Source organism: Bufo gargarizans, chromosome 1, assembly GCF_014858855.1.
Source record: "Bufo gargarizans isolate SCDJY-AF-19 chromosome 1, ASM1485885v1, whole genome shotgun sequence".
In the NCBI taxonomy this organism is placed as follows: Eukaryota; Metazoa; Chordata; class Amphibia; order Anura; family Bufonidae; genus Bufo; species Bufo gargarizans.
This window is the reverse complement of record NC_058080.1, coordinates 251,579,416-251,594,149: the sequence shown is the minus strand read 5'-3', so window position 1 is coordinate 251,594,149 and position 14,734 is coordinate 251,579,416. Positions and strand designations below refer to the sequence as shown.

At 39.7% G+C, this 14,734-nt stretch overlaps 1 protein-coding gene across 2 annotated transcripts in view; it reads right to left on the bottom strand.

Annotated features, from left to right (window-relative positions):
* The window catches only part of UNC5C (unc-5 netrin receptor C), a 388,634-nt gene that overhangs the window by 35,897 nt on the left and 338,003 nt on the right, over nt 1-14,734 (bottom strand). Inside the window, exon 9 of one of the 2 annotated variants that reach the window (XM_044302504.1) lies at nt 6,605-6,670. The exons of the other annotated variant lie outside the window; for it this stretch is intronic. Within the exon in view, the coding sequence (XP_044158439.1) occupies nt 6,605-6,670 (66 nt within the window). The remainder of the gene's footprint in view (nt 1-6,604; nt 6,671-14,734) is intronic. 2 annotated transcript variants of the gene reach the window in all.

Sequence of the window (14,734 nt, the reverse complement as noted above, 5' to 3'; positions counted from 1 at the left end):
TACATTCTCATCCGTCCAATATGCAGCCATTACAAACCAGAGATTGTCTATGGAACTGTATCAAGGCAATATGTTTTTACTTTTATTATTTATATATTTATTTATTTAATTATATTATTTCTTTTTTTATTGATTGTATTTCATTAACCAAATGATATAATTTAAAGCATGGTAAGGACCATAGGCTATAGACTGTAAATCATTCATTTGCCTTTAGTTTAGAGGATCACATAAAGGCCTCATGCACATGGCCGTTGTTTTGGTCCGCTTCCGAGCCGCAGTTTTGGCAGCTCGGATGAGGACCCATTCACTTAAATCGGTCCGCAAAAGATGAGGACAGCACTCCATATGCTGTCTGCATCCGTTGCTCCATGCCGTGGCCCCACAAAAAAAAATAACATGTCCTATTCTTGTCCGCGCTTTGCAGACAAGAATAGGCAGTTATATTAAAGGCTGTCCGTGCTGTTCCGCAAATTGCGGAACGCGCACTGACACCATCCATGTTTTGCGGATCTGCGATTTGCAGACTGCAAAACACACCACAGTCGTGTGCATGTAGCCAAAAGCTGAAGGTTCCTGCCTTAGGGTATTGCATACTACATAAAGATGCCTACAAGCTGGAAACTGGTGTTTGAATAACTATGCATCAATCTGATTTACACCATAGCAATAAAGAGGTTGTTCAGTATTAAAGGGTTTCCGTCACCAGAATTAACCCTATTAAACTCGCTGACATTAGCGATGTGTTGTCAGATGAGCCTAACTAGCCTATTCCTACTTTTATCTATGCCCTCATTACTCCAGAAATCTAACTTTTATAATATGTTAATTAGCCTCTAGGAGCGGGGGGGGGGGGGGGGGGGGTGTTGTTCCTGCTCCTTAGGAAGGGGGGGGGGGGTGTTGTTCCTGCTTCTAGAGGCTCCGTTCTCCCACCTTTGTCATCGCCCTCCAAGTCCTGTATTGACAGGACCAGGCAGCGCTCGCATCTGTCTGATAGCTCTGTGCTCTGGTGAAATCTTGTGCCGTTTAGTATTCAGCGCAGGCTCGGTGAGGAAGCTCGCATCCTGCCAGCGTCTTTCCCTCACCGTGCCTGTGCCGAATGCTGAACGGTGCAAGATTTCACCAGAGCACAGGGCTGTCAGACAGATGCGAGCGCTCCCTGGCCCTGTCAATCAGGACTTGGAGGGAGGCGACAAAGGTGGGAGAACGGAGCCTCTAGGAGCAGGAACAACACCCCCGCTCCTAGTGGCTAATTAGCATATTATAAAAGTTATATTTCTGGAGTAACGGCGGCATAGATAAAAGAAGGTTCAGCTGACATTAGTACATCGCTAATGTCAGCTAGTTTAATAGGGTAAAATCTGGTGATGGAAACATTTTAAAGAAAAAAATAAACTTTTCTTTTTCCTAAAACAGTGTCACACTAGTCCACAGGCTGAGTCTGGTATTGCAGTTGGAGCCACAGTTATTGGACACGAGGGAGGCTGCTTCGTAGAAAAAAGTGTGACCCTTTTTCTAATTCTAGAAAATCCTTTTTTCATTTATTCTTTTTAGCGCTGCTCAGATTTTCATTGGTGAGTGAACCTACAGTACCTACAATTTCTAGAAGTTTTTTGGGTGCTTCAGAAAATAGAAATAGGAATAAGCAACTGTTGTACTAACAAAGGGGCGCCCTAAAAACTTGTGAATCCCCGCTTCATGGCAGCTTGCAGTATAAATGACCTTTTAAAGGACTGAAAAATAATAATATCTCTGCAAAACGATGAGAAATATGTGGAAATATCTACTGCAAGGGGAAAACTCGGTCTCATGAGAAGTATCTGCAGCAGGGTTTCTCAGCAGAGGAGATTCCATTGTCCAGGATATATTACAGATTATAAGACGTATAAATTAGGGGGTGCGCATGGGGGGGGGGGGGGGGGGGGCTGGTCGGATAGGGCTTTATTTCATGCACACGCCAGCAGTGTTATATAGTAAACCTGGTTGACAACTGACAGGCGTCTGACAATGAAAACAGCATAAACTTGGCAGAGCTATTGAGAGCAGTACGCTCTATACCATCCAAAACACGAACAATGATTTTCAATGGGACAGAACATATGACACAAGTAGCATTAATGCGATAGGGAGCGAGAAGATGGCCAGTGCTTAGGAAAAGCCATCTGAGCTGCATTTTAAAGCTGGTTTATGACCGTGCCTTAGAGAATATTATGAGAGGGCCATTGCTCTGCATTCCCTTCCAAAACGAATCCAACGCAAATGGCAGCTGGCACGTTCTAGATCCATGTGCTGATACATTTAAAAACCATCTCTAATTTCAGCCTATTGTAATCTAGCTGATTTCTGCTGTGGAAACTCCTGCAGAGACGGCCGATATATCACTGCCGAACTATACAAAACTGAACGGAGGTGATCATTGTGAAGACGACTTCAACAAATTCTGAATGGACTGGAAAAAGTTGAGGATGCCGGACTTTAGTCTGCGTCCTCTAATGTCAGACACACCACGACTATTCAGAGGAGCGCACTTTTTAAGAATTGTGCCACATCTTGGGCCAGCCATGAACCAGAACTGGAATCAGCACCAGCTAGAAGCTGCCATAGATCCCAGCGATTATTTATAGCAGTTTTTTTTGAAAATTTTTAACACTTAGTAGATCTCTGATTGTCCACATAAGGGGTAATATAAGTACAAAGAATATCTGAACCATCACTCTCCAAGTTACTGCATGTGACCTGTAACCTCTCCTGATGTGTCTGATTTAGGAGCTGCATGCATTCTCCATGTAATAATTCTGGAACATCTCTTCAGATAACTCTATGTTGTTCCATTCCCCTACTATTCCTACAAGAAATTTATGAATGAATTGCCAGCAGTCTGTAATAAAGACTTCAATTCCAATCAATTCTGCCAGTGTCGGACTGCGCAAGGACACACCGCCAACCTGTAACACCCAGCTAGAAATGTATTCATAAACTTCTAGTAGGAATAATATCAGAATGGCACAACATAGGGGCACTCTGGATTATGCCTAGTGCAGTGCTCTATGACTTGAGCCTGCGCATATCATGATTTAAAGAATTCCCTTGTCATAAATTGCCCATACAGCAAATCATCTGAACCTGGAGTCTTCATGTGAAGAGGACCTGTCAGGTTTACTGAGATATCTGCCTTAGTAAATGTTTATGTTCCTCTGTTATGCCTCCTGGTAACGTATAAATAAATTGACAGCTGCTTGGCAAATGGTTTTGTCCTTATCTAGATAAGGAGAATCCAAATTTCTGACCACCATGGGGTCAACCAAGTATAACTGTAAAAACTTCTCCATCAGCATAAATGATGTCTACCTCAAGACTATAAAATAAGTTCCATGTGTTCCTGTCTAACGTCTGCATCCACTCAACATATGTACATTATTCAATGATCATGTAAGCACTGGCGATAAAGCAGCATATTTCAGCTCCATAGTAACGTACATTTCTATAATGTGAATTAATGACTAGCTCAAAGCATTATCAGAGCAGGAAAGCTATAATTTTCTTCAGGCTGGAAAATGTGAACATGCTACAAGTTAAGAAATTGCTAATAATGTAGCATCTGCTTTTACAGTCCCTGCCACAATACTGTATAATGTAAATGTATCATTTTACCAGATAATATATACTTTATGCATAGAATATAATTCCATTCAAAATCTATGGATATTTTAGAGTACAAGTGATGATCGCCACATTAGTTGAAGCTCTTCCATGTGTTTCTGTCCTTAAAGGGGTTTTAAGAAATGATTGTGTTATTTAACAAATATGCTCATGTAGGTGATAACTCATTAACATCTTCCTTATACCTTTTATTTCCTCAATACGGACTCTCCTGACCCATTTTCACCATGTAAACCAATAACTCTGGTTTCTTTACATCCTACATGCAGCACTTCCTGTTGCTGTATCCAACCAAACCCATGATGCCCTTCTCTTTTGTCGGCCACATTTCCAGCTCTGCCCTTAACATCACAAAGCTAGTTTATAGCTCCTCACCCTCAGCTAGTTACAAAGACACTCCCCTATCACTGCCCCTAACAACACCCAGCTAGTTTATTACTCCTCCCACCCAGATAGTTACATAGACACTCCCCTATTACTGCCCCTAATAACACGCAGCTATTTTATAGCTGCTCCCACCATGCTTTCATAGACACTACCCTATCACTGCCCCTAATAACACCCAGCTAGTTTATAGCTCCTCCCACCGATAGTTACATAGACACTACCCTATCACTGCCCCTAATAACACCCAGCTATTTTATAGCTCCTCCCACCCAGATAGTTACATAGACGCTACCCTATCACAGTCCCTGTATGGACATAACATCACAGGCCTTAAGAAAGATCTGCATGGACATGGTCATGTGACCACAGCCCAGAACTGAAGACAGGAAGGATAAAGGTAAAAGAAATAAATTACAAATTTACAGATACCTGAATAAATGATTATTTTAAAAAATGCTGATGTAAACCAGAAGCCCTTTAATTCATTCTATATCTACTAAAATACCATCTTTATCTGCAGTAAATAGTCAGAAGCTTCACACATTGGACTGGATGATGAAGATGAGTGAATGGATTCTAAAATTTGAAAAATTAACCTGAATTTTTCCAAAAGATCTGATTCTAACAGAAAGCGTGAGAGAGTAGAGTGAGAGAGAAACAAAGGCAGAGGGAGAACGTAAGAAAGCGTAAAGGCCCCTATATACATTAGTGTAACGGTGGGTTTGGCCGACAGTCTAAAGTGTGTGAGGAGCTCCCGATTCTCCTCAGATAGATAATGTCAGGGGAGAGAAGGATCAGGTGAAGTGAATACTTTCAGCAGACCCTTTTGTTCTTCTGAGAGATAAGCCTCTGGCAGCTTTCTCCCCTCTCCTCATTAAATACACATTTAGTTGAACTAAGCATGTATGAGTATGGTGGAGTCAGGAGGGAGAGAATGACAGAATGTATGACACTCTGCGGTCTCCTAAGATTCTATCCTTTCAAGCTCTTTAATGCGAAGACAACATTAGTAATGTCAAATTGGCAGTGAACTATATGGCTATGGATAAACGGAGGGTAGACGGTGGTAGTAAGCAACCTGTTTAAAAAGACACAACACTATTGAATTGTTTTAAATTTAAATAAAAAAATGTTTGGTGGAACATGCCTTCTTATCTGTCTTCTGAACTGTAAAATAGTGGTCGCCATTTTGTGCAATTGATGTGGGAAAAATCCCAAACATTTGAATTCATTCAAGGTTAGAATTGATTCACTTGATTCACAATTGATTCCTAGTAGCATAGTAAATAATTCATGGATGCCTTGTAAGTTGGCTGCCCATCCTAAGTCTGGTCTTATCTGGCTGGCACTTATGTCCACTTGTCAGGCCACTATAGGATGTCCATTATTATGTCTCATTTAAAGGGTTGAACATTGACTTATAGGATAGCTGGCTTACATTAGAGGCAGAGCTTATTAAGATCTCATTTTCATCCCTTTCTTCCCAGAATTTCCAAGGAGCATGTATGGCTTATAAGTCTCCACAGGCTGACTAAGGCGCTCTCTCCCCAAGGAGAGATAGTACCCCCCAAATCCTGACTTAGACCTCTCACCCAGTTAAGCCAGTACTCTCTGCTCTGCACTGATGAGGGGCAAACACTCTGAAACAGCTGTCTGCAGATGAGATGCTGGCTTATTTAATAGCCAAGTCATGTCCCAAGGCCTATTTAGGGTCGAACATTGACTTATAGGATAGCTGGCTTACATCTGGTGGTATCAGAGGCAGAGCTTGTTAAGAGCTCATTTGCATCCCTTACTTCCAAGCATGTGTAAGCACATACATATGACCTGTGACCATGAGATTTCAGCTCACAAATTCTCCCTTGCCTACATAAACTTGTCAACTTGTCCAGCTTACGTGGCATAACATTTAGTGCATGAAATTAAACTACGACAGTGTCATAAAGGAGGCAGTAGGGATGCCATAGCAGAAATTTGAATCTAGCCCCAACTGTTGCTGCTTCATGCCATCACTGGGATATTTCCCTCTACCCATTTGCCCATCTCTTGTTTGCATGTAATTGCTATGATTGTGGAGCCTAGCAAAGTTATAAAAATTTCAATTCAGCTGCTTCGCCAAATTTCACAAAGAAATTTGATTTGTAATCAATTACTTTGTCATAAATCACATTCCTTTGTATGTAGCGGGTGCAATGAGGGGGAACGGCTATTGCACCGCCCTCCCCGTTTATCGCATCTAAAATTTAAATTTCGGCAAGGAAATTCCGCTTCGCAGCAAATCAAATTTTTCCTGAAATTCGGATCAAAGTCCACCGGATACTTCGATTTGCTCAGCGCTAGTGGAGCCCAGATTTAATGGGCTAATTTGTTGCGCTTTTTTAAAATGAAGTAAAATTGAAGGAAAACACAGAAAAGGTGACAACTGAACAAGGTTACACATGTTCTGGTATAATTGATGGAGTAATCATGTATATGCACACTGTCTTATCTATAGAAATCAAATCATCATGCTAAGGATATCAAAGGTATAAAAAGAAAAATAATAAACACAACTTACAAGGATATCCAAACTCCTTCTGTGTTTTCTGCTCATTAGTTCGGGGTGAAAGAGGAAAAATCGGGCCTTAAAAGGAAAACAAGAAAAAAAAACAAGCAAAAGGAAACAAAAATCATGTGAATGAAATAAAAAATAATTCAAATAATGAAAATCAAATTAAACGCAAATAAATATTCGGGTGTAAAGTCACCTGTCTGGTATAGAAATCAATTTTCTTTCAAAACTAACAAAAATGTAATTTTTAAATTAAAATACTTAAATATTAAAACATTTTTTTTCATTGAGTTAGGACTTTATGGAAACCACTTTAATTTATTTTTGCCTTTCACAAATGCTAAGTCAATCCGAATCCTAAGTAATTACTAAAAGACAAGTGAGCATGGAGTTCTTTTTTTGAGTCTTGATATAAAATCTCTCCTGTGGATTCCCATTTGCTTCACCATAGCCATTCATACAGGTACGTGTTAACTCTTTAAATGCCATATGCCAACATTCTTTTATGCTCTTAAAATCATAGCAGCAAGTAATCATAGGCACATAAACAAGCAAATAGAAACCAGTAAAAGAGGCAAATATAAGCTAATTTATAGGCTACATCAGCAAATCATGTGCTTAGTGGAAATATAAAGGGACATTTATCAAAACTGCTGTAAAGGAAAACTTGCTTAACAACCAATCAGATTCCACTCATTTTCCTAAGGAGATCTGAAAAATTTAAGTAGGAATCTGATTGGTTGCTTTGATTGGTTGTTTTGATAAATCTACCTCTAGTTTATTAACTTTATGCACTAATTCTCAAAAGCTGCATGGTAGAAATATCCAATGAATGAACTCTGCAATATGACTGGTATAATATGAGCTTCATTGAGGCACACTGCCAAGACTCATTTCATGAACAAGGCATACGTTGATTATCTTCTAAACTGCTCTAAAAAATAAAACATGAACTTGTATTGGCTATAAAGGGTTAAAGACCTCTTTTCCTGTTTAATGCCCGAGACCAAAAATGATTATCTCTGCAAACGTTGGAGACTATTTATTTAATTGAAAGTGAATTATTTAAGAGGATATGGGCCAATTATCGGAAACAAACTGCATTCTCGTGAAATGCCTTCACCAGTCAACTCTGCGTTTCTGAACTATATTCTTTCAAGATTTTTTGGGAGTCCATAGCAACACTGCTTTTCCCTAATTCATCAGTTGATTGGTGCAATTATCTGGAATGAGTGTTATTAAGTCAACTTCTTCCAAATAATTGACCCCATCATCAGCCCAGAGAAGGGGCCTTAGTACAACACCTTCCCACGATAAAATGATTGTGAGGTACAGTATGATGCTTCAGGGGAGAAGATATTACAAGATTCTTAGAGTAGTGTATGTGTGAATGGGCTATCAGCTCCTTCAAGATCCAGTTGTGTTGTCCAGGCTTCTGTACCTCTAGCCACTGATGAAGGAGTAAGCAGAAACTCCAAAACGCATTTGGCGTGCTTTATACACTTGCAAACCCGACATAGAAGCCGTGAATATTATGGGGAATATCCATTGATGTGGTACATAACCCTATTATGAAAAACTAGAGAAGCGCTTCACAGAAAAACACAGAGAAGACAGAGGTGCACAAGCCAGGGCGACACAACTGGATCTTGAAGGAGCTGATAGCCAGCTGATCCACAAGTGTCTGAAAGATCCGGGACACATGGGATGCCGACTGCACGCAGGCGATACTTGGCAATCCACAGCCCAGCCAGCGGAGATATCAGGGCTGCCGCATACAATCAGCGCGGCACATTACTTCACAACAGATTGGGAGATACGAGTTGTGGAACTTTCACAGCTACTAATCTACATAAGAAACTTTTCTTTTCTCAGATATCTATACCACACAAACGGAGGTAAGCTTACCAACCTAATCACCACGTGAGACGTCACAGATGGATGTAGACCTCACAACAGTGAGTACAACATATACAACAGAATAGAGCATTAGGAATAACCCCTATCAATAAGTGTTATAGAGGCTTATTGAGAACATTTGATTAAACAAAACTGTCACAATAGAGCATTTGGATTAATAATTAAGCAAAACTGTTACAACACAAGAGATGTTTTTGGAATATATTATTATATGAATCCCCATTTCTTTGGAATATACTATAACATCCTCTCTATTGTACCATGGACAACAAGCAATTGCCATATTGTTCCATATTATTTTTATTATTTGATGGACACAAAATGATTATTCTAGAATAACTGGCAATTCCAATTACCTGGATACCATAGTGGTTGGTTCCTACAGAGCATAGCGACGCTACCTTCCACTTTTTATTTAAATATCTTAATATATTGCAGATTTTTTATATTTTTATTACATTTTATCTAGTATTGATTATTGTATTCAGCATCAAATAAATTGTCTTTTTATTGTTCTTATGTGATTCCTAATGTATGAGTGCCCATTCACACATACATTACCCTAAGAATCTATTCAATGTGACCAGGGTGCATCATTAGTTTGGAGCACCATTACATCACCAGGAAAAGGAGAGCCGTCCTTTAAAATCTATATACTTGGAAGATATTACAAGATGCCTTTAGAAATCACAGATTTTCTGGATCTGCTGCACTTGCAAAATGATTTGGATCTCAAGCAGAGGAACCACTTTTATTAGATATACAGGTATATCTACCCTTAACTTTCTGTTAAAGGGAATCTGTCACCAAAAACCTCCCTATCTAACTATTTGCATACACATATACACACACACACACACACACACACACTGTGTGCCGTCCGCATTTAATTTGCGCACCCATTGTTTATTAATTGTAATTTACTATCAGATATATACCGGTTTTCTGGTGTATATTTGTTGAAGATTGTGGTTCAAAGGTTATTTGCACCCCAATCTCCAACCCACGCACGTCTCATTTATCATTTTCTACACGTGCTTTAGGCATAGAAAATGTTCTAAATGTAAGCGAGCAAGGAAACTGGCATAGATTTAGACCGGCAGTGGATACGCCGAAGTTATATAGAGGCAAGTGCATCTACATACTGTAACTTCGGCGGATCCTCCGTCAATGCAGGGGTCATTAAAACCGACGTCTGAAACACTGGTCTTAATAAATTACCTGCAAAATCTTTTTGCGCAATGGACATAAAGATGCGGAAGGATAGGTCATCAGTTGTAACGTCTTGGAAAACCCTTTATTGTTCAAAGCCAGGCGCCCATCTGGGTTTGACATACAGCAATGTTCATTGTGAGATTTCTGATTCAGTACAGAGCTGTATTGAAGTCTAATGTACAGGCAGATCAGAAGGGGAGAAGAAGAAGGAGGCATGTGATTATATATAATATAGTTATTCCACACTCTTAGGTCAACCGCGGTCATTAGTAGCTGTCACCTGAGATGGCTTCATGTCTAGCTGAGCAATACCTTTAGAAATGGTTGAATAGAGCAGGAAAGATGAAGTCTACGATGGTGGACAAAGCTCTTTAATAGTTACAAAACATGATAGTAAAATATAATCAAGCCATTTCAAAGTGATTGTAGCCACCAAGGTTCAGTCACTCAAGTGCATTTAGAGATACATTTTGTGTCTAGTTTTAGCTAAAGGTCCAGTTGAAATCTATTTTGGGATATTAATATGATATTTCATGCACAGAAGTGTCTCTCATTACTGTGATAATCACAGAAGATCTATCTCATCTAAGTCGAGCCATGATTATACTGTTATTAAATGTGCCAGTGTCTTTACTGCGGCTGTGAAAATATATGTTTAATCATCAAGGCACTACATACTGTGGGCACATCCATAATTAATGCACACCTAATAATTATATGATAATTACAACGGGGAAGCGCCTTAATCATATACCATATACAGATGTAGGAGGGCTAGGATCATCTCTGGGTTACAATATTGAGATTCATGACTAATTCTTTGTCCACCTTTTATCAAATTCATGAACAAGTATGGAGAAGGATGTCACTTAGTTGCTAAACCTGCAGAAATATGACAAACTGGAAAGCTAATCGGCTCCAGGTAATTATATAAAAAGGTGGCAGCTGCTCTTCCTGTGATAACACAGTTAGGGAACATGATGCCACATTGCACTCAGCACTAGCTAATGGGGTCCATCAAATGTGTTATGGTCATTAACCCCTTAGGGACGCATGACGTATCGGTACGGCATGTTTCCCGAGTCCTTAAGGACCCATGACGTACCGGTACGTCATGAGTTTAAAATAAGATTGCGGCGCCCCGGAGCTTAATCCTAAGGGGATGCCAGCTGAAATCATTCAGCCGGCATCCTGTCACAACGCCGGGGGGGAGTCATGTGACCCCCCGTGTCGGCGATCGCAGCAACCTGCGGTTTGTTGCGCTTTCAGCCGATTCAAATGCCCCAAATAAAGTTTTATTAACCCCCCTGCACCCCTGAATGATATTATGTGGGCGGGTGGTGCAGGGCGGGTGTCACAAGTGGTGCGGGCGGTGCGGGAGGCGGGCGATCCCCCGCCCGCCTCCCTTTGAATAATCGTGGGTATACAGTGGGTATACCAGGGTGCCAGCACATTGCTGACACCCTGGTATAAACGTCTGACATCAGTGATGCGATGTCAGCCGTTTAACCCTTTCCATACCACAGTCCGTACGGACCGCTGTATGGAAAAGGTTAACAGCTCAGGGAGCACCCTCCCTCTCCCATCGGGGGACTGCTGTGCCTTTGCAGCCCCCCGATGGAAAGGGAGAGAGCCCCCAGACAGCCCTCCGACAGCCCCGTCCTTACCCTTACCCGTCTGCGCAGTTGTGGTTACAACTGAACAGACGGGAAAGGTTCCCATGGCAACAGGACGCCTTCTCAGGCATCCTGCTGTCCATGGGGCTGAACAGATCTGTGCTAAAGGCATAGATCTGTTCAGACAAAGTGTAAGTAAAATACAGTACAGTACCCTATATAGTGTACTGTACTGTATTATACAGACATCAGACCCACTGGATCTTCAAGAACCAAGTGGGTCTGGGTCAAAAAAAAAAATGTGAAAAAAGTTAAGATAAAAAAACACACATTTATCACTGAATAAAAATAAAAAAAAATACACTACACATATTAGGTATCGCTGCGTCCGTAACGACCTGATCTATAAATCATGTTACTTTCCCCGCACGGTAAACGCCATAAAAATAAAAAATAAAAACTATGAGAAAATTGAAATTTTGCCCACCTTACTTCCCAAAAATAGTAATAAAAGTGATCAAAAAAGTCGCATGTACGCCAAAATAGTACCAATCAAACCGTCATCTCATCCCGTAAAAATCATACCCTACCCAAGATAATCGCCCAAAAACTAAAAAAACTATGGCTCTTAGACTTTGGAAACACTAAAACATGATTTTTTTTGTTTCAAAAATGAAATCATTGTGTAAAACTTAAATAAATAAAAAAAAGTATACATATTAGGTATCGACGCGTCCGTATCGACCGGCTCTATAAAAATATCACATGACCTTAACCTCTCAGATGACCACCGTAAAAAAATAAAAATAAAAACGGTGTAAAAAAAAGCAATTTTTTGTCATCTTACGTCACAAAAAGTGTAATAGCAAGTGATCAAAAAGTCGTATGCACCCCAAAATAGTGACAAATCAAACCATCATCTTATCCCACAAAAATTGAGACCCTATTTAAGATAATTGCCCAAAAACTGAAAAAAACAATGGCTCTTAGACTATGGAGACACTAAAACATTTTTTTTTTGTTTTAAAAATGAAATCATTGTGTAAAACTTACATAAATAAAAAAAATTGTATACATATTAGGTATCGCCATGTCCGTGACAACCTGCTCTATAAAATTACCACATGATCTAACCTGTCAGATGAATGTTGTAAATAAAAAATAAAAAACGTGCCAAAAAAGCTATTTCTTGTTACCTTGCCGCACAAAAAGTGTAATATAGAGCAACCAAAAATCATATGTACCCTAAACTAGTACAAAAAAAGTGCCACCCTATCCCGTAGTTTCTAAAATGGGGTCACTTTTTTGGAGTTTCTACTCTAGAGGTGCATAAGGGGGGCTTCAAATGGGACATGGTGTAAAAAAAAACAGTCCAGCAAAATCTGCCTTCCAAAAACCGTATGGCATTCCTTTCCTTCTGTGCCCTGCCGTGTGCCCGTACAGCAGTTTACGACCACATATGGGGTGTTTCTGTAAACTACAGAATCAGGGCCATAAATAATGAGTTTTGTTTGGCTGTTAACCCTTGCTTTGTTACTGGAAAAAAAAAATATTAAAATGGAAAATCTGCCAAAAAAGTGAAATTTTTAAATTGTATATCTATTTTCCATTAAATATTGTGCAACATCTAAAGGGTTAACAAAGTTTGTAAAATCAGTTTTGAATACCTTGAGGGGTGTAGTTTCTTAGATGGGGTCACTTTTATGGAGTTTCTACTCTAGCGGTGCATCAGGGGGGCTTCAAATGGGACATGGTGTCAAAAAACCAGTCCAGCAAAATCTGGCTTCCAAAAACCATACGGCGCACCTTTCCCTCTACGCCCCGCTGTGTGGCCGTACAGTAGTTTACGGCCACATATGGGGTGTTTCTGTAAACGCTAGAGTCAGGGCAATAAAGATACAGTCTTGTTTGGCTGTTAACCCTTGCTTTGTTAGTGGAAAAAATGGGTTAAAATGGAAAATTAGGCAAAAAAATGAAATTCTCAAATTTCATCCCCATTTGCCAATAACTCTTGTGCAACACCTAAAGCGTTAACGAAGTTTGTAAAATCAGTTTTGAATACCTTGAGGGGTGTAGAATGGGGTCATTTTTGGGCGGTTTCTATCATGTAAGTCTCACAAAGTGACTTCAGACCTGTAGTGGTCCCTAAAAATTGTGTTTTTGTAAATTTCTGAAAAATTTCAAGATTTGCTTCTAAACTTCTACGCCTTGTAACATCCCCAAAAAATAAAATATCATTCCTAAAATAATTCAAACATGAAGTAGACATATGGGGAATGTAAAGTCATCACAATTTTTGGGGGTAGTACTATGTATTACAGAAGTAGAGAAACTAAAACTTTGAAATTTGCTAATTTTTCAAAATTTTGGGTAAATTAGGTATTTTTTTATGCAAAAAAAATATTTTTGGGGTACTTCATTTTATCAGTGTCATGAAGTACAATATGTGACGAAAAAACAATCTCAGAATGGCCTGGATAAGTCAAAGTGTTTCAAAGTTATTAGCACTTAAAGGGACACTGGTCAGATTTGCAAAAAATGGCCAAGTCCTTAAGGTGAAATAGGGCTGAGTCCTTAAGGGGTTAAAGGGGTCGGTCACTTTTTGGCAACTTGTGACCAATGTATATGTAAGATGACTATATGGAAACTTACTAATATAGCCTTGGTTTATATTCTGCGCCATTTGCTATATTTCATAAGCCATGTCCCCTTCTTAGGCAAATCTGTGCTGTCAACATAGAGGTCCCGACCATAAGATGGCTGCTAATGGAGGGTCATGTGACCAGGCAGATCATCTCCATGTCTCCTCCATTCAAACACACTGTATCTACATCCCAACAGCACAAGTGCAGACAGCAGGTGCAGTGTATTTGGACAGAGAAGACATCACATGGAGGTGATTTGCCTTGTCACATGACCTCCCATCAGCTGCCATTTTATGGACAAGACTTCCAAGTGCACAGCACAAAAGACTTGGCAAACAAGAAGACATACTTCATGAAATGTAGAAAATGGTGCAGAATTTCAACAAAGAGTGTCATATAGACATCTCACATACCCATTGGTTAATAGTAGCCAGAAAGTGGCTAACCCGTTTAAGATTGTGCACAATATACCTGACAAATTATCCCTACTTTTAAAGTACCTATTTTTTACAAAATTGACTATGCAAGAAGACTCCAGTAAGTATGAAGCCTTGACTTGCCTTTTTCTGACAAATGGCACAAATTCTGTCATATATCTTTCAGAGGAATCTAAAAAGCTGGATGCAAAATGTGCAACAGGCCTCCCAACTATCGAGCATTATGGACAACATAGACCTTTAGATCACCTTCTGCTCCAGGACAAATTTGTGATCATAACCTCTCTTCTCCCTACTTTTATG